The sequence below is a fragment of the Thermobia domestica genome, chromosome 16 (genome assembly GCF_964235325.1).
Source record: "Thermobia domestica chromosome 16, izTheDome1.hap1.1, whole genome shotgun sequence".
Lineage (NCBI taxonomy): Eukaryota > Metazoa > Arthropoda > Insecta > Zygentoma > Lepismatidae > Thermobia > Thermobia domestica.
In genome coordinates this window covers 24,989,968-25,009,514 of record NC_137469.1, presented here as the reverse complement: position 1 = coordinate 25,009,514, position 19,547 = coordinate 24,989,968, and the positions used below count along the sequence as shown (strand labels likewise).

The window sequence follows — 19,547 nt, the reverse complement described above, 5'->3', positions numbered from 1 at the left end:
AACTTATATTTATTTATTCATTTATTTTACAGACGTGGTTTTGGTGTCATTTTATAGCAAAATACATCAAGTTTTGACTCACGTAGTACACTAGTTCAGAAACAAGCCACTGCAAGCGCTAGCGGCAGCTGGAGCAAAGATGGCTGCCTTTACTTTTTCCGAGTGTGCTGTGTGTGTTTTGTTTGAAGAATTCAAGTCTGCGACAACTGTGGAACGTAATTTTCGTACAAAGTATGGTAAAGATTCTCCCAGTAGGCCTACTATTTATCACTGGCGTAAGCTTTTGTTGAAACTGGATGTTCGGTAAGACATAACAAATCTTCAGGTTGTTAATGTACGTCTGAAGACGTTGTAGTGCTTTGAGACAAAGCTTTGTGAACTGCATCACCAATGGAAGCTACACTGAATCTATTTAGGTCAGGGGCGGATTTAGGATCGACTTTTGGGGGAGGTTGTCATACTGCTACTTTTAAGAACTTCAAACTTTGGGATGGATTTTATTTATATATATAAAATAAGAAAGTTTACTCTTCTGGGGAGGCGATCGCCCCCCTGGATCCGCCCCTGCTTTAGGTACAAGGTAAAGAACTTGATGTATTTTGCTACCAGGGGTAAAAGTGAGGGGGAACGCGCAGGGAGGCGCCATTACCATACTTCCAAAAAATATCTATGGCGTCCCCCACTTTCTAAAGAAGTACAACAGGCAAAGGCACGGGGACCGGCGTGACGTCATGCGTCCCTCCCCTTTTTAGATCTACTTTTACCCCTGTTTGCTACAAAATGACACCAAAACCATGTTTATAAGCTAAAAAAAAAAACATCAATATATGAGTTTCCAAAGCTTTTTGATACACCCTGTATTTTTCTAATCTAATTTAGTCTTACTTACTAATGGTAACGTAATTGAAGCTTAATTAATATAACTGAAGGTAGTTTAAACATGATTTATCAAAGCCAAGCTCAACTAGCTGAAGCTAAGTGGATGAATCGTACGCTGAATTTTCAGGAAATGTAACCTAACGTTAGCTATCCTTTCCTACTACCTTAATTTAGCCGGAAGTAATATCAGGTTTAATTACCAAATGACAAGTTAATCTAGCTGAAATTTAACTAAATTTAATTCATTCTAGCTTTGGAATAAACTTATAAATGAATAAAAATAAAAATCAGATCAAAATTAGACAGTACAAGTTAACACCAAGTACTATTACAGTTTCGGAAATTTTGGTTATTCATATTGTTTTGTTTAGGTCAGAGTTACAAAATAGTGAAACCCCTTGGTGTCACTTTCGACAAACATTTCTCTTGGAACGCCACCTTTCCAATTTACAAGCTAATATTCGCCGTCAGATCAACTTGTTAAGCAGTTTGAAAAACATTAATTGGGGTGTTAACCAGTGGCGTAAGTAAAGGCTTGGGGGCCTCCCTGCAGACAGCGTGGAGTGGGGCCCCCTCTCTATGTCCTGCTTCACGATTTGGGGGGCCCTGATGGCTTGAGCCCCCCCCCCGCAATGCGGGGTCTGCGGGGCTCTTATTTACGCCCTTGGTGTTAACACCAAACCCATTCTTTGTACATATAAAGGTTTAGTTCATCCTGCTCTTACGCATGCACATATTGCCTGGTTATTGGCTCCACAAAAGTTTCATGACAAGCTATAACAGGTCTGGGAACGTCATGTCTTACGCCTTCCTTATTCATTGCCGCCACGCACTTCGACTTCCGAGATCTACCGTCGCACAACAATACTAACACTATTACGTCATCTCTACAGCCTCCGCGCTCGCTACGTTCAACGCTACATAGGTATCAGGCGCTCATCCAATTCTTCACAGGCCCGAAACCAGCCACAGAGGTTTGAGGGGGGCATGAACATGTTAGGGGGGGGGGGCAAATCATTAAAAATTATCTTACGAATATCTAAATTGCGTTTTTTGTATTAATAATAGCATTTTGTATTAATGTCTGGAGTGGCCTAGGGGCATCATTTAGGGGGACAGGAGGGGACAATTGTCCCCCTAAGAGTTTAAGGAATACATATACTTTAATCAATTGCCTAATAGCATACTAGTACAAAACGTGAAAGTCTTATGTCAGTGGTACTCTTGTCCCCCTTAAGCGAAGTGTGAAATGACGCCCCTGGAGGGGCAACTAAAAGTTAAAGGAGGCAGGCCCCCTAGCTCCCCCCTGGTTGCGGGCGATTCTTCATGAAGTCTTAGATCAGACACCAGATTTACTATGTTATGCTTATTCACCAATAGATCATCTTCCTGCTATGCACGAACGTGATTAGACCGCTGTTCTCTATATCCCCTGTTGTCACATTTATTGTAGCCATTCCTTCATCCATTGCATGTAACTTCAACAGTACATCACTTTATTGTTAATCCACAGGGCTCCAAGTGTCTACACCCGCTCCGAGTAGCCCCAGTACAAAAGATTAACGCCCTCGTCGTAACTAACATACTACATCCTTGTGTTCCGTTACCTGCACTTTACTTCATCATTTACATTACGTGGCATGCTAAAACCTTATTATGTATGCGTAAATAAATAAAGTCCTGATACCCATTTCCAAATGGACCTACAAGTAAAATGATGCTTATGGCCCCAGAGAAGACGTTACCTTCTGCGCCTCGCTCATATTTGGATGGGAATGAAATTGTATTTGAAAAAAATTGGGAAGGTTCTCATTTTTATTTAAATTTTAAAATTTACTAACATAAGCCTAGCGTACATAACTCAAAAAATGAAATGAAATATTTTAGTTTTACGTCCCACAATTGTATCGGCTAGGCTAAAGGAGATGGTGATGATGAGAAATGGTGGAATGAAGAAAGTGGAAGGAAATGGGAGAATCCCGAGGAAACCCACGCATACGGTGTTTGTCCACCAAAAAGTTCACTTGACGCGAGCTGGGATCGAACCCAGGACCCCATGCACCTGAGGTGAACACTTTACCACTGAGTACGTAACCCAAGCCAGAATGTATACATTTCTTTTACTTTCATGTTGTGCAACTTTAAAATAAATTTTAGTTTTGAAATGAGATGTTATTTAAGAAATGTGATTTCATAAGGAATAAGAGTTACATTTATCCAATAGATATCACATTAGTAGTGATTCTCTTATGGTGGATATAAAGTAAATCTGTACACTTGCCTCATTGCGTTTGTAATACTTGCCTTTCCTGAATGTAGAGAAATCTGGACAGTGCTGTAGGAAATTGATCAATCTACCATAGATAAACGTATATTGACTTAGTTTACTTTTTTTTAAAACGTTTTTTTAAAATAAATAATTCTCTCTGGTGGTGTGTCTACTAACCTCATTTTAACGTTTACTTTAGCCTTGAACGAAACATAAACCTAATTACATACGTTACGGAGTGTACACGAGTTAAAATTAACATTATACTTACAAGAAAAAAGCTTAATTATTGCGTCACGTGCTACATAAGTAATTTGTTCTGAAAATTCTGTGAAGCTATTAAATAATGTTTGTAATGGAAGATGTTGATAATAGGTAAGCTTTAAGTGTTGAATGTCGTATGTTTTCGGGCGAGATGTTTAGGACAAAATTACTGAAGAAGACAAAGTAGCAACTTCTTTTTTTTCCAGTTACGAAACAAAGAACTTGAGCGAGCGTAAACGGAAAGCAATAAGATTTGAGTATGTGTTTCTTTTTTTAAAAGAAATAAGGATTTTGTTGTGTAATAAACCTGAATCACTGCTTAGTATGAATGGCAGGCAAAGCATAGATTCTCGGTGTGGAGCGCCACGTGCTTTTTACAATCTTGCCGGAGCAACTGCTGTTTGTCCTGAACAATCTTTTCGTCTTTCTCCTCATCGCAGTTACACACGTTCTTTCTGACTGTATGTCAAGTTTGTTTTCTAGTATGTGTAGTGGACAACCATAGAGGTTCACAGTGTGCGGTAGAGAAAGCTCATATTCTACTCCCGAATTTAGGGTATCAGACTTCGGGCGACTTAAGCAATCATATCTGTTTAAGGCATCAAGCGTGATCGACTGTTTTAGCCAAACGACTGTTCTGTTTCCTATTTACCGTAATTAACAGTTGTTAATTGTACTGTGCAGAAGACATGTGCGTATTATTAACTGCATATATCTAGCGCACAACACGTGGACTGTTGTGTTTACCGAATTGATAGAATAAAGTTCATACATTATCCGTGCAACATGAATTTGTGTTTGAAATATACACTACTTGTGTTCTTCCTTGGTTCTGAATGTGCATCTTCGAGCACCGATCAAAGTTCTTCAGGTATGTATGCAAGATGTTTTTGATCTTCACGTTTCTTAATTTTTTGAAGAGTTTGGTTTAACGGAAATTCCTTTATATATTTACTTCGCCTGTGTGCCGTCCGGGAGAAAAGGATTTAGGATTTAGCTTTTTGTGTGTTCGGCATATATGGCCATTTATCTCGTCACGTTTGAGGGATGACGTCCCTCGACGAGCACACTATCCGGGGAAAGGGAAGGAAGAAAGGATTGAGGAAGGAAGGCAGCGGCCTGCGACTTATAAGCTAGGTACCACCCCCGCATTTGCCTGGTGTGAATGAGAAAAACCCAGGAAAACTTCATTCAGGATAGCTAGCCTGAAAAATCTTTTTACACTTTTTCGACCGAGTGCCCCCAAGGGGAATCGAACCCGAGACCGCTCACACCGAAGGCGAGAGCGTTAACGACCGGGATAAAAAAAATGAATATGGATCTTAGGCAAGTAAATGTTGATGAAAGAATTGATGGAATAAGAGTGTGGGAGGAAAAGGAACTAACCCGAGAAAACCCACGGACATGGTGTTGTCCACCACAAAGGTACTTGTCCGGGAATCGAACCAGTACCCCACCCACCAAAGATAAGCACTATACCACTGATTCACCTTGTTTCCTCCGTACGGAAGCAAAAGACCAAGAACTATTTGATGGATCTTCATCTATGAACAGGGTCAGGAGTTAGAAATGGTAAAAGTAGATAAAGATGAAAATTACACCGGAAGTAGTAGAAATCAACAATTTCCGGCTTCTGCGTTGATTACTATAGACTAAACATGGTCATAGATAGCGAGAAGCTGTTTTCTGAAATCGATTAAGTGCCCCAAAAACACATTTCATCTCTATCCTTAACTCTTTATTAACATTGAAAGTCATAAAAAGCCACTCAATGTTGGTTACTATACAGCAAAAATGATAAGATATAGCAAGAAGTTTTTTTTTTTTTTTTAACCAATTTTGCGTTCTGAGACTATGTATCATCTTCTCTGTTAATTTTTATTCAAACCGGGTGTGGCAGAAATTAACTACTTCATGTTTTAAAGTTGATTGCTGTAGATTAAAAACGGTGATAGATAGCGAGAACTGAAGTTCTGCCATTAGTTAAGCGGGTAAATTTGGATAAGGGCGTAACTAGCAATTCTTCAATTTTTCAGGAGATCAGAAAAACAAACGCCATTATCCAATTAACCAACGTATTCACACGCTATTTTTGGAGGCGTTCGCTACGGAGCAGAGATATTACCTTAACACCATCTAGACACACACGGACGTCCTCAAACTTGCAGAAAATATGTATATATTATTTTACCGGAAATAGGTTGATACGCCCTTATCCAAATTACCCCTTTGAGAAAATACAAACGGCTTAGAAAACAAATTCTTGCACGTGGCATACACGTGACATTGTCACTTGTTTATGGTGTAGGAATAAGATGAATTGCAGCTCTCCCTTCTGACCTAGTGGAGCCGGTGTGGTGCAATATACAGTAGTTGTCTGAGGCATTACACTGATAATTGTCAGGCAAATTCCGTTGGGAATTCGAGTCCGACTAAAGAATGAGTTGAGTTGACGTTTAGTTTAACGTCCCTTTCAGCAGTGAGGCTATATGAGACGGGACCTACTGATTAACGTGGAATCCGAACCATATGAGCTACCGCCGGAAATCGAACCCGAGTCTTTCAGGCCAAAGGCAAGTATGCTAACCGCTTAGCCACGAAAGAGCTCCTCGCTAAAGAACATGGACATATTTAACTGTTCTCAAACTTTCTGTGTTCTTGTCTCTATCAGAGATAGAGTGGGTCAGTAAGTCGTGGGTCAAGATTTGTGAGTTGGACAGTGGGTCAACACAACGTGACCAATTCCGACCCACCATTCACCATGATCAACTCTGATCCACCGACCCACCATGACCCACTACGAAACGCCGACCCACTCTGCTCAGCGCACTTTGAACACTGGTGAATTCGTCTAAATTTTACTTTCAAGGCTTCCATTTTTTCTTCCTTTTTTATTTGTTTCTATTTACTTACTTGAGATAAGTATGTCCAACGGCGTCGACTTTCCAAAATTTATGTATAGGTTTTGAGCGGAGTCTCCATATTTTTTTTACTGATTTCCTTGTAGTTAAAATCTTTTATGAATGTTGTCATAAAGGGATGTGCTATGATAAAGTAAAACATACTGGTACTATAAGGATAAGTTGGGGCTGCCCTGGTTCAGTCGGTAACACGGCTGACTTAAATGTAAGAGAAAAGGGTTCAAACCCGGGTGAAAATTAAAAATCTTGTGGCTACGCCGGACCCACAAGATTATTATGTGGGGTGCTGGAGCCCCAAGACCCTCACGTAGTCGGCGCGCATGAGTATATGTACGTGAAAAAAGAACTTCAGGCACTTTTGGGTATTGATATTTGTAATTGTAATCATAGCAATAGGATTTACTACTTGGCTTTCTAGACACAGTCGAATTTTACACTTTTTTTTTCGTTCAAGTTCTCCTACTTTACCTTGATTTGAGACTTTCAAATTTCATCCTATTTTTCATTGAAAAGTATCTACAATTCAACAAGACAATAATTATATAGGATAATTAAATTGAGATTGATCGTAATATGACCAATGGCAAATACTTTATCATTTTATATCCTGAAGGTCAGATCCACCGGTACTGTAACAGAGCGGTGCTTGAGCGATTGACCGTAGAAAATCACAGACTTCTTTTCTTACAAGTGTAAACTCTTTAGTCAGTGGAGAGATTGGTGTGTTTCATGGGTCAGAGTTGGTGACGATGGCTTTTGGTGGGTTAGAGTGGGTCACAGTGGGTGGTAGCTCAGTGGATTATGGGTCAGGTTTTCATTAGTCCACGCCATTTCTGATCTCTATAGTATTTAATTAAATAGAATATTGAATACCAGACCATTAATTTTGCCGTCTTTATTATAATTTTAGTACTAACTAATAAATACAGTATAGTTATTATTTTTTTTCTTTGCAAAAAGAAAATCTGGCAATGCAACGAGGGCGAGAAACGCAGCACAGCGCAGCGGGTCTGCTACTACAAAATACTAAACTGTTGTCAACTCCCATGTTTTTACAGAAAAAAAATGCGATTTTCAATTGGAAATGCATTAAACGTTAAATGAAATTGAAAATGCCATAAAAGAGTATAATTCGATATTTTTGGGAAGAAAAAAGAGTATAGAGTATATGAACCTCGAAAAGAGTATAATACTCTTAAAAAGAGTATGTCTAGTCACCCTATGTTAGCATCTTAAATGCTCATGTTCATGCTTCTTGAGTGTGTCAAAAAAAAAAAAATGTTTCAGTTGAAATACTTCACGCTTTTTTCCTTTTTTTTTAAAGAATTTTCCCTTTCTACATACATTCCTGTCACTCTAGAAGTTTTCTGATTCTCAGATGTGAAATTTACAACAAACTATTCGCTTGTCAATTCTAATGTTGGACTTGTTCGGAATATTTCAGTCTTTAATCACGTATTTTCTGCTTGCCGTAATCATGTTTTTTTTTTTTTTTTTTTTTATTCATGACGTAAACCTTCGCGGCTTTTCCTCATTACCATGTCTGAAATTTCTTTTTGCTTTTGGTTTTTCTTTTTTCTTTTTTTCTCTTTTTCTTTTTTTGCTCTATTGGCGCTGAAGTCTCCCATGATACTATTTAGGTAATTATTATCCCTGTTATTAAACTCCCGAAGTTCTTGATCTTAAATTTCTTTCACTCCTTCTTCTAAACTGTGTGCTGTAATAGTCTGAAAAGATTGTCTTGTGTCTGAGAAAAAAAGAGGTGCTAAGAATTAGTTGAAAGTGGGTGTAACAGGCCGGATAACTACCAAATGTCTTATCCGTACCTCCCACTTGCTCAGACTGGAAGTTTCCATTACACGGTAAAAGTTGTTGGTTTAACCGAGGAAGGCAAACAGAGTGCTATCAGCAACAAGCTTGAGAAGCCCAATGATTTCTTACAAAAAGCTAGAAACTCTTTTCATCAATTATTACAGGGCAAACCAAGATTACAAGTTTGCAGAAATCGAATTGTGACTGGACAAGACAGCGTTCAGAATCACATGCAGGAAGAGGGTTCTAAGAATACTTAGAGTTACAGACCAGAAATGGGCACCTTCACTCATTTTTGCCCTCAAGAGGATCGTCCTCATCCTCACTTACCCTCATTTTGGTAGATGAATGACAGGGTGAATGAGGGTGTCGATTGAAGGTGAGTGTGGCTGAGAGTGAGTATTGAGGGTGTCGATTGAGGACGAGTGTGAGGGAGTCGATTGAGGGTGAGTGTGGCTGAGGGCGAGGGTAAGGGAATTGATTGAGCGTAAATGTTAGTGAGGGTTAGCAAAAATGACCATCTCTATTACAGACTACGTTGCTATGGAAAATCAACAGGGGCATCATCGGATTAAGGGGAACAAGAAAAGATGAAGTAGTCGAGGTGAAAAATGTTCAACCATTCTTTTACAGAGAATTAGATTCTGGCGAGATTGGTGGTGTTGGATTTCTTATTAGCAAAAAACTGAAAAACAAAGATTTCGAGATAGATAGTATATCTAATCGAGTGGCAATCCTTGTCGTCAAACTCTCCTCTATATACCGAAGGTGTTCGAAAATTTTTCTTTTACTTTGGCGCCAGTTCCGAAAACCAATCCATACAATAATACAAATTCAATTTGAGACATAAGCCTACATGTTTTGGCTTAAAATATATTATTCAACACGAAATCTGTCCTTTTATGTAAATGTGCTTTTCTCATGTATTTTTGCATGAGAAAATCAACTCTGTGATTACTTTTTATGTATTACATACCAATTTTGTAAAAAATTGAAAAATTTGAAATTTTATACTATGAAATAACGGTATTAGACCATATTACGGGTGGTGATGAAATATGATTAATGTTTGATTTATTTATTTAAATTTAACGTATCGTTTCAGCAGTGAGACTATATGATACGTGGGCCAACAGTTTAAGATGAAATCCGGGCCACCGTGTCGTTAAATGATCTCCTACCAGGAATGGAACCCGATATCCTTGACACCGAAGGCGCGCGTGCTACCCACTAGACCAGCCGGGAGCGTAGAAATGTGCTTAAGGGTCTTCACTACAGCGAAATTAAACTACCGCTAATTTTAGAGTTTTTCTGTAATATCTTCAAAACAAATAAAGATATTCGAAAAGCAGAAACGTAGTGAACTAGACAATACGATTTTGCATGTGATACCATTATCACAACTCATTTATCTGCTTTGGATTTGTAACTGTAGGCAGAATTAGCACTTTTTGTGGGTTCTGTAAATAGCGGCGTACCAAAAGCAGATATGTGAATTGTGGTAAAGGTATCACATGCAAAATCGTATTGTCTAGTTCACTATGTTTCTGCTTTCCGAATATTTTTATTTGTTTTGAAGATATTACAGAAAATCTCTAAAATTGGTGGTAGTTTAATTTCGCTATAATGAAGACTCTTAAGATAAAAATGATTGATTATGTATTAACTTTACTATATACGCTCATTTAAACATCACTCAAGTGACAATTTTTCCTCTTTACAGAAGGAATACACTGTATCCTCATCCCCCAATTTTCTTTTACTACGTGAGTCTTTTTCCGCATTATGATAGGGAACACTAGTTTCTCATATTTCTCCCCAGTTTTTGTCTTCATTTCAGGTAGCAGTCCATTAACATCTAATGGTGCCTATCTCTATTGCCATATGTTCTAGCATTTAAGTAATTTTTTTTTTTTTTTTTGGTTCGATTGTATTATTTGCTGAGTGGTGTTTCGTTAAGAATGGTCAGATTTGCCGCGTTGTGTCTTTTTGTGTAATGTGTGCTGTCCATCTGGGTTTCAAGAAAGTACTGAATAAACGTTTAGCTACGCAGGTAGAGTGCAATGTGCCGTACGTGTAAAAAATAAATCTGACTAATTTTGTTATGTGTGTGTATGGTGAGCTTACATTTAAAACATCCTTACAACTTTACTTAAAAGGGTTTATGTACTGTACTTTGGAGGTAGGGTTGGAGACCAGGATAAATCTAGGGTCCCACACATATCGTCCCTCTCGAGACAAAGGGGCGTATCTCATTTTCTGAACTTTTCCAGGAAACAAGTTTAAACCCTTTCTCATTACTTCTTCTATTTTTTTCTTTTAAAATTTTGTCTGATTTCCTTCGTTTCAGGTATATAATTTACGAGATCAACCTAAATTTTAAAAGAAAACAATAGAAGAAGTAATGAGAAAGGGTTTTAACTTGTCTCCTGGAAAAGTTAAGAAAATGAGATACACCCTTTTGTCTCGAGAGGGACGATATGTTGGACTACGTGTTCCAGGAATTTGAAAAATTGTCCAGAGGGAAAACGCCGTTCTATGGAATTTGATGTTCTTACGATCTTGGTGCGAACAAATAGATCGTGTAATTGACTGTTAGTTTTACTTGACACATGTAAAGGGCTTTTCCTCTAAATCTAAACATCAGATTCAGTACTCTAACTTAAAGTCAGCTATTGGACTAGTTCTCTACAGTGAAGATCTTCCGGTACCTAAAGCTCCAGAACATTACACTATTGATTCAGAAGAAGATACGTCAGCCGTTCCAAGAAATATGGAAGATGTAGAGAGACTTTGAGCCATCTACATCCCAGTCAACGTCACCTCGATTGACCACACAAGAAGAGTTTGACGGTCTTGTATGAGACAAATCTTTCTAAAAGAAAAGCAACATTGTTGGACTCTATGCTTCAAGATTGGAATCTCTTAGCTCAAGATGTTAAAATAAGTTTGTTTAGAAAACGACAAAGTCATTTTGAGGAACATTTTCTTGAAAATGGAGGCATTGTTTATTGCAAAGATGTAAATGGCTTATTTCAGTCTTTGGGACATGAACATATCCCACCGAGTGGCGCTTGTTTATTGACAGCTCGAAACTAAGTCTTAAGGCAGTGCTTCTCCACATGCATGGTGACTCAGTGGTAGAGCGTTCATTTCCGGTGCTTGGGGTCCCTGGTTCGATCTCAGCTCGCACAGTGTGGACTTTGTGGTGGACAAACACCGTGCTCGTGGGGTTCTCCCGTTTCCTCCCACTTTCTTCATTCCACCATTTCACTCAACTCTCAGTATCACCGTCTCATTAGCCTAACCGGCATAACCGTGGGGCGTAAAACTTAAAGATTTCACTTCATTTCATGTTCACCCATCTGTTTCTGTAGCATATGCGGTTCATATAAAGGAGATGTATGAAATTATGAGTACGATATTGGACTTCATTGAATATTAAAAAAATTCAAATGACATGTATGTGGATGTTTGAAAGTGATTGGTGTTCTCACAGGAATACAACAAGGATACACCAACGATTGTTGTTTTGTATGTGAGTGGGATAGCCGTAACAAAGCAAACCACTACGCCCGTAAATACTAACCTCAAAGACAAAATTTCATTCTTGGTATCAAGAATATATATCTCGTAAACCAATCGCGAGCGCTCAATATGTATTTTTTTTTTTTTTTGCCTCCATTACATAGCAAGCGTGAGTTGACGAAGATTTTTTTGTTAAAGTACTAGATCGAGAAAGCATTAATTTCATTGATTTCAGACACGTTAAGGAGAAATTCCCAAACTTAAGTAAGGCAAAAATTAAAGAAAGTATATGTGTTGGTCCACAGATTAAAACAGTCATGTAGGATGAAAATTTTGAAACTAAACTCTCTGAAATTGAACAACTAGTTTGGTTGTCATTTAAATGGATATGTTCAGGTTTTCTTGGAAATGTAAAGGCTGAAAATAATGAAGTTATTTTTAGTGTCATGGTGCACCGTTTTCAAACTCATGGCATGCGACATGTCCAGGCCCGTGCTGGCCCACCTGGACACCGGGACGTGTCCCGGTGCGCCCTCCGGAATATCACAGTATAAATAAAGGTACAAGTTTTTAGTAATACATTTTTACAGTTTTATTGGTAAAGGACCCGTGGAAGATGAAGTGCGTCCTTTAAATTAGGCGCCCTTCCGAGACCACATCAAAGATGAACGATTTTATTTACTTTTCAGTATAGCACAGTTCTGTACAATGAATACACACAGTTACTGTTTGCGAAGAACCCGTGAAAGCTACAGTGCGCCCTTTACATAAGGCGCCCTACGAAACATCACATTATAAATAAGTGATTTTAGTTATCCTGTATACGAGCTTTGTGTAATAAATTCAAATACTGACTGGAAGAACACAAGCGCCCTTACATAAGATGGCCTGCGAAATATCACATTATCGTTTTTTATTTTATTCTTCTGTATTTCAGTTTTGTATAATGAATTCATACAGTTACTATTGGCAGAGAACAGGTAAAGAGTATAATCACTTACAAAAATATTATAAAGTTATATATCTATGAAACGAAACAATGTGATACATCAAGAATAGTTCGAAAAGTCAAACGTACGATGCATTTATGTAATACTACACTGACACTAGTCTCTAATTTACGATTTTTACGACATCGAAGCTTTCACAGTCTTAATATGCATCCATATATCCAAGCATATTGATTGTTCCTGTGTGTTTTAAAGCAGTGTTTAGATAATCAGTACCTTTTCTATTTCTGAAATATAGCTGTATTAATTTCCATAAAATGTGGTCCTCCTGTCACCACGGCACGGCGCGGCCTCAGGTTGTGGATCGAGGAGAAGGCCTCTGGGATATAGAGGTTAGCTGCGAATATACTGAGTAAGCAGTCGTGGACAGACAAGGGGTGATAATCCAGCTTGAGAATTGCGTGTGAGGCTAACAACCTCATCCTGTTAAAAAAAATGTTCAGATAAGTTTGCAGAATCCTCGGATCAGACCTGATAACTTGGCACGAACTCCGCAAAGTAAAATCTATTTGATCGATGAGATTTGGAACATGAAATATAAGAAGTTCCTATAGGGCAGGCGCGTTAAAATTTGTAAAAAATGAGTTTAGAAATAGAGGTTGGACATTGTGGGATATCAGGAAGTTAGATGAGAAGGAAATGGAGGAGTCAAGTCGGGAAATTTTACGTTCTTTTAAGGGAAACGAATTAAAAATTACCAACTAGAAAAAGGGCTTTCCGTTCACAATACACAATTATATAGGTTGAATTTGTTAATGATAGATTTTCTTTCATTTCCCTTAAGGGTCGATAGTGTAATATTATTGTTTTAAATTCACATGCCCCAACAGAAAATGGCGATTTTAAAAAAATACAGTTTTTACTAAAGAATAGAATGGGTATTTGATCATCTCCTGCAATATCATATGAAAATTCTGTTAGGCGGTTTCAATGCGAAGGTAGGACGAGAGGGTATTTTCAAACCGATTATAGGGAATAAATGTTTGCATAAGGAAGGTTGTGACAACGCAGGCCCGTATCCAGGGGTGTCTAGGTGGGGCCGGGCCCCCCTAAATTTTTACTGGCCCCCTAAAAGTTTACAGTAGGCTTGCAAATTAACTATAATATGGTGATGAACTATCATATGGTTGGATCGGGCCCCCCTTAACTTCAGCCGGGCCCCCCCTAAGTTTTAGGGCTGGCTACGGGCCTGTGACAACGGCGTTAGACTCGTCAACTGTGCAATATCCAGAAACTTTATCGTGAAGATTACAAAATTCCAACATCGCGAAATTCATAAATATACTTGGACTTCATTAGATGGAAAAACACATATTCAAACTCATCATGTTTTAGTAGACAGAAAAGAACAGTCTAGCACAACTGATGTTCGGTCGTTCAGAGGAGTTGATTGTGATAGTAAGAGGGAGACTATCATTGAATAAAGGAAATATTCAATATCTGAAAACGGAGCGGTTTATTTTATTAAAAAAAAAAAAAAAGTAGAGGAGAGTCAGGTGAGAGTGGAGTCAAATTGAAGTGTCGGATAGTTTCTTGTTTTTAGAAGGTTCGGAGTGCACTAGTGTTCAAGATACTTGGTTGAAATTAGAGATAACGTTAAAATTTCAGCAAAAGAAATATTGGGTCACGCAGAAATACGTAGGAACAAAGCATGGTTCAACCAGGAATGTACTAAAGTAGCAGAGAAGAGAAAACAGAAGAAACAGCGTTGGCTACAAAATCCGAATGAAATAACTACATAAAATTTCATTGTCATCTGGCAGAAAACTTCTAAAACTTTTACAACAAACAAACGCCACTTTTGAAAGTTAAAATTAATTAACTTGAAGATAATAGTGAAAACAAAAACATTCGGGACATGTATAAATGCATCAACGAACTTAAGAACGGCTATCAACTTCGTGCTTATATATTAAAGAAACCTAAAGGAGCAGTTCTCACTGATACAGATAGCATCTTAAATAGATGGAAAGATTTCTTTGACGATTTGCTTAACACAGCCAAAAACCAATGCGCGTGTAGAAAGTGAAATGCATGCAGCATAATCGTATAATCCAGAACCCAACCAGACAGAAATAGAAATCGCTATTTGAAAAATTAAACACACATCTCCGGGTGTAGACATAATTCTGATTGACTTAATTTTACCTGGAGGGGAAAAATTGTAGAGCAAAATAGACAAACTCATTCTCATTATCTGGAACAAGGAGGAATTACCATGAGAGTGAAGTGAATCAATCATTGTTCCAGTTCAGAAGAAAAACAATAAAACAGATTTAATAATTATCGAGGCATTTCTCTTCTGTCAACATCCAATAAATCCTCCTAATCATTGTATTAGCAAGATTGACACCATACGCAGATGAAATTATTGGAGATTATCAGCCCGGATTTATGTAAAATTGATCAACTATCGAACAGATATTTACCATTCGACTAATACTTGAAAAGAAATGAGAGAATACAACATCCTGGCACATCAATTATTGACTTTAGACTCTGGTAAGAGGGAAACATTGTACAACATGCTTACAGAATTTGCAATACCGAAAAATGTAGATTAATTGAGATATGTTTAAATGAATCCCAAAATAAGGTTCGAATAGGGAAATTCTTGTTCACGAGCTTTCACGTTGAGAATGACCTGAAACAAGGAGATGCGTTGTCGTTATTATTATTTAACTTTGTTCTAGAGAACACTATAAGGAAAATCAAAGATATCAATCAGGTTCTAGAGCTGAATTGTATTTGCCAGGTTATGGCGTATGCTGATGATGTAAATTTAATGGGGAATGATAGAATAATAGAAAGGAATGCAGAAATCTTAATTAACGCTTGCAGGGATAGGCCTATTTAACTTTGTTCTAGAGAACACTATAAGGAAAATCAAAGATTTCAATCAGGTTCTAGAGCTGAATTGTATTTGCCAGGTTATGGCGTATGCTGATGATGTAAATTTAATGGGGAATGATAGAATAATGGAAAGGAATGCAGAAATGTTAATTAACGCTTGCAGGAGTATGCCTATAGGCTTAAAAGTCAATGACTGAAAGTATTTGAAAACAAGATTCTTAAACCATTATTCGAACTCCAAAAGGAACGGGATGGGGAAAGGCGGAAACTTCATAAGGAGGAACTGCATAATTTTATACCGTTTACCAAACATTGTTAGGGTCATCAAGTTTAGGAGGTCCAAATGATCAGGTCATTTAGCAAGATTGGAAGACTTTAGAAACGCTTTCGATGTTGTAACTGGAAATCCAAATAGGAAAATGACCATTAGGAAGTTCGAGGCGCAGATGGGAGGGTAATATTAAAATGGTTCTCGCAGAAATTGAAATATAAAGTAGAAACTGGGTGTAGTTGGCTGACAGAAATCAATGGAGAGCTTTTGTAAACGCGGCAATGAACCTCCTGCGTCCATTGGCGTGCTATATTAAGTTGTTGATACATTTAGCTTCTTTTTATTTGACAGAAATATTATTACAGGAGCTAAAAAATTTTTCTGTAGTAAAGATTTCAATTCGAGGTTAACTATTTACGTTAATACTAAAACAAATATGGTGGTGATTTTGATATTAAATGGCACCCATACTTTCTTTCAAAGTCTCTCTCTCTCTCACTCTCACTCTCTCTCTCTCTCTTTATATATATATATATATATATATATATATATATATATATATATATATATATATATATATATATATATATATATATATTACCCTTTGTATGACGCCCTTTTAGTAGACTTGTCCACCGCCCTCTTTAGTACCCCAGCACGGCCCTGGACATGTCATTAAAATTACGCTTTTTGCATTCACATCTTGACTTTTAAGTGGTGAACACCGAGAACGGTTCCACGAGGACTGAAAAGCGTTACAGTGGAAAATAGACTGAAATTATACTTGCTGAATATTGTTGGTCTTTCATCTGAGAGACTCCAGAAGAGAGACAGGCGTAAGCGACCAAAAGAAGTATTTTAAAGGGCAATTCAACAAAATTTTAATATTAATATAATACGCTTTTCTAGCCTACATTAGATAGTAAATATATGCAAATAGTACATTTCGTATAATGTGTTGTGGTCTGTCCAACAAAAACGTAACGTGATGGAACATTTCGATTTCTACCAATGAATTCAGTACCTGTCCTGTATCCATATATATGATAAGATATGAAATTAATATCGCATTACATTATATCAATGTTCTCCTCGTCGTCCTCTTCTCTTTCACAGGTATAGGTTCCACTGGTGCCAACTATCTTGATTGTGTTTTCGGGCAGTTTCTATGTATGGCAGAATGCATTTAACTCGCTTCAGCCCAAAGCGAACTATTAGGATAGCTTTTAGGATTCCTGTCTTCATTCTAAGTTTATTTTTTACTTTTATTTTTTTACTATATTCGTCTGACTGAAAACTCGATCAACTTCAGAGTTGGAGTAAGGCAAACTCAGAACAGTAAATGCAAGAGATGCGAGTTCTCGAAACGTATTTTCATCGGCTGAATTTTTAACATTGTCAACTTCAACTCTGAAGTCTATTAACTAACTAAGTCTGTGGCCTATGGAACCCGGAGGTTCAATGCCGCGTTCACAAAAGCTCTCCATTGACTTCTATTCTTAGTCAATTGGATCCAGTTTCTACTTTGTATTCCTATCTCTGCGAGATCCATCTTAATATTGTTCTCCCATCTGCGCCGTTTTCCGATTGGTCTTCCAGTCAAGACTTTGAAAGCGTTTCTACTTTCTTCCATTGTAGCTACATGACCTGGCGACCTAAACCTCCTAGACTTGATGACCCTAACAATGTTGGGTAAACCGTATAAATTATGTAGTTCCTCGTTATGAAGTTTCCGCCATTGCCTATTCCCGTTCCTCTTGGGTCCGAATATTCGTCTCAGGATCTTGTTCTCAAACTGAAGTCTATTATGGAAGTAATATTTTCCCATTTTTGGTACGTAATATTGTGCCATTGAGAGACTAACAAGTCCATTGACGATTCAACTCCAAGTTCTTTCGCAACGTCAATAATCGGGGGCTTAATTGCTTTTAAAGTGTCACCGACGGAAAACATTCCAAGGATTTGCAATACCTTGTAATTATTGGGAAGTCGTGAGTGCAGTTCCTCTACCAGTTTCAATGTAAATCGGATGCACCGCTGACGAACATCGTGTTCGCTTTCTGGCGAAAGTTTGAGGGTATTTTTACATTTGATTCGAATTGAAAACGGACGGGATGGGGATCCAAATGGTCTTGAATGGGAGAAACTAGTGGGTCAAGTTTCGTTGTAGGCAACATAATTCTTCTGCTTATTGACTGAGCCAACATCACGAGTTCATTTATTAATCTTGTAGGATCAGTATTTTTCGCTACAAAATTTTTGTTTGTTTTTTGTATTTCCTTCAATATTGACTGTAAACACAAAAAGTACAAATGATTTTGGGGATCACTGAACATGGAATACAACAATTCTGCAGTATAGCATTTTTCGGTTTTCCAGGATAACTGAAATGCAATTTTAGCTCATCCCATTAATTTAAAAATACGTGTTACTGCTGGTTCAATTGAAATCCAACGCGTATTACACATTTGGGGGATTTTGAGAGGATCATTGCCACAATTTATAGATTCTTCTCTGTATCAATAAATTTCATTTTTCTGATTCTAGGTGTTGCTAAGTTATAACAGAAAATACTTTAATAAGTTTTGAAATTTATTAACTCTGTATTAGATTAAATTTCAGTTATTTATTGTTTTATTTTATTTAGCTTATAATCTTTCCATCTTTTTGTGTTTTCCTTTGTATATGATGCCCTACTGCTATTTTTATCTAATAGATTTTGAGTATGTTATCGTTCTTACTGTGTTTATCTCTTTCACATGATAACTGATGACTCGTTTACTGTAATATGAAATGGTTTCATCACAATTCTTGAAAATAAGACATCAAAGTATTAAATAGATAAAATAGTTTTCTTTCTTACGTCTTCCTCCATTTTTACGCTGTTGGTCATTTTCCTGGAACCTAGACGTGACTATGTGCATCCTATAACTACTTTGGATTTCAATTAAGACCAGACAATATCACTGAAAGAATCCAGTATTTTTTTTTTTTAGTTAAGCAGTTTTTTTTTTTTTTTTTTTTTAGTTTAGTTTAGTCATGCATTCATATATGCATGTAGTCAGGGATTTAATTGCAAGGGGAAAAGGTAAGGAATTTTTTTTTCCGACTCTATGTATAACCCTATCTTGAGTAACAAAGGGCGCGGAGGCGCTTGGTGGCTTGATAGTAGAGTAGTTACCTATGATGTGACGGGTGTCTGGTTCAACCCCAAGCTATATCATGTGAATAGTATTATGCCCGCGGGTTTTCTTAAATTTTTTCCATTTGTCTTATATTCTTATTCCACAAGCTTTTCCATGATCAGGATACACACCATGTAGCAGGGTTGCCAACCGTCCCGATTCTGTCGGGACTGTGCCGATTTCTGACTTCTTTGTCCCGCGTCCCGACCGGACACTCGTCGGGACGCATGTTGTCCCGTTTTATCGATTTTCGAAGTTAATTAATATTTTACGGTGCCATTTTTACAAAAGAATAACTTTTTCTTTTACACGCACAGTTTTATGTATAGAATCAATTTGACAATTTTGTGTTTTAATTTGACTCATGAAAAAATAGCAGCTCGCCTTTAATTTATTGTTATTCCTTAGTTGTTTTGAGTTGTTAATCCAGCTGATTATGGTGATAGTATATCCCACGCAGCGCTAAAAATATTGTTTATGCAACCTCTACAAAAGCGACTGATACCGCAAGCACTCACTTCAGCGGGTGGCCGCCTACGTTAACTATAACTCATT

At 37.5% G+C, this 19,547-nt stretch overlaps 1 protein-coding gene across 1 annotated transcript in view; it reads left to right on the top strand.

Annotated features, from left to right (window-relative positions):
* The first annotated feature begins 3,667 nt into the window (after nucleotides 1-3,667).
* The window catches only part of LOC145672950 (pancreatic triacylglycerol lipase-like), a 243,712-nt gene continuing 227,832 nt past the window's right edge, over nucleotides 3,668-19,547 (top strand). The window contains exon 1 of the mRNA XM_081742200.1: nucleotides 3,668-4,283. Coding sequence (XP_081598326.1) covers nucleotides 4,199-4,283 — 85 coding nt within the window. The 5' untranslated portion in view covers nucleotides 3,668-4,198. The remainder of the gene's footprint in view (nucleotides 4,284-19,547) is intronic.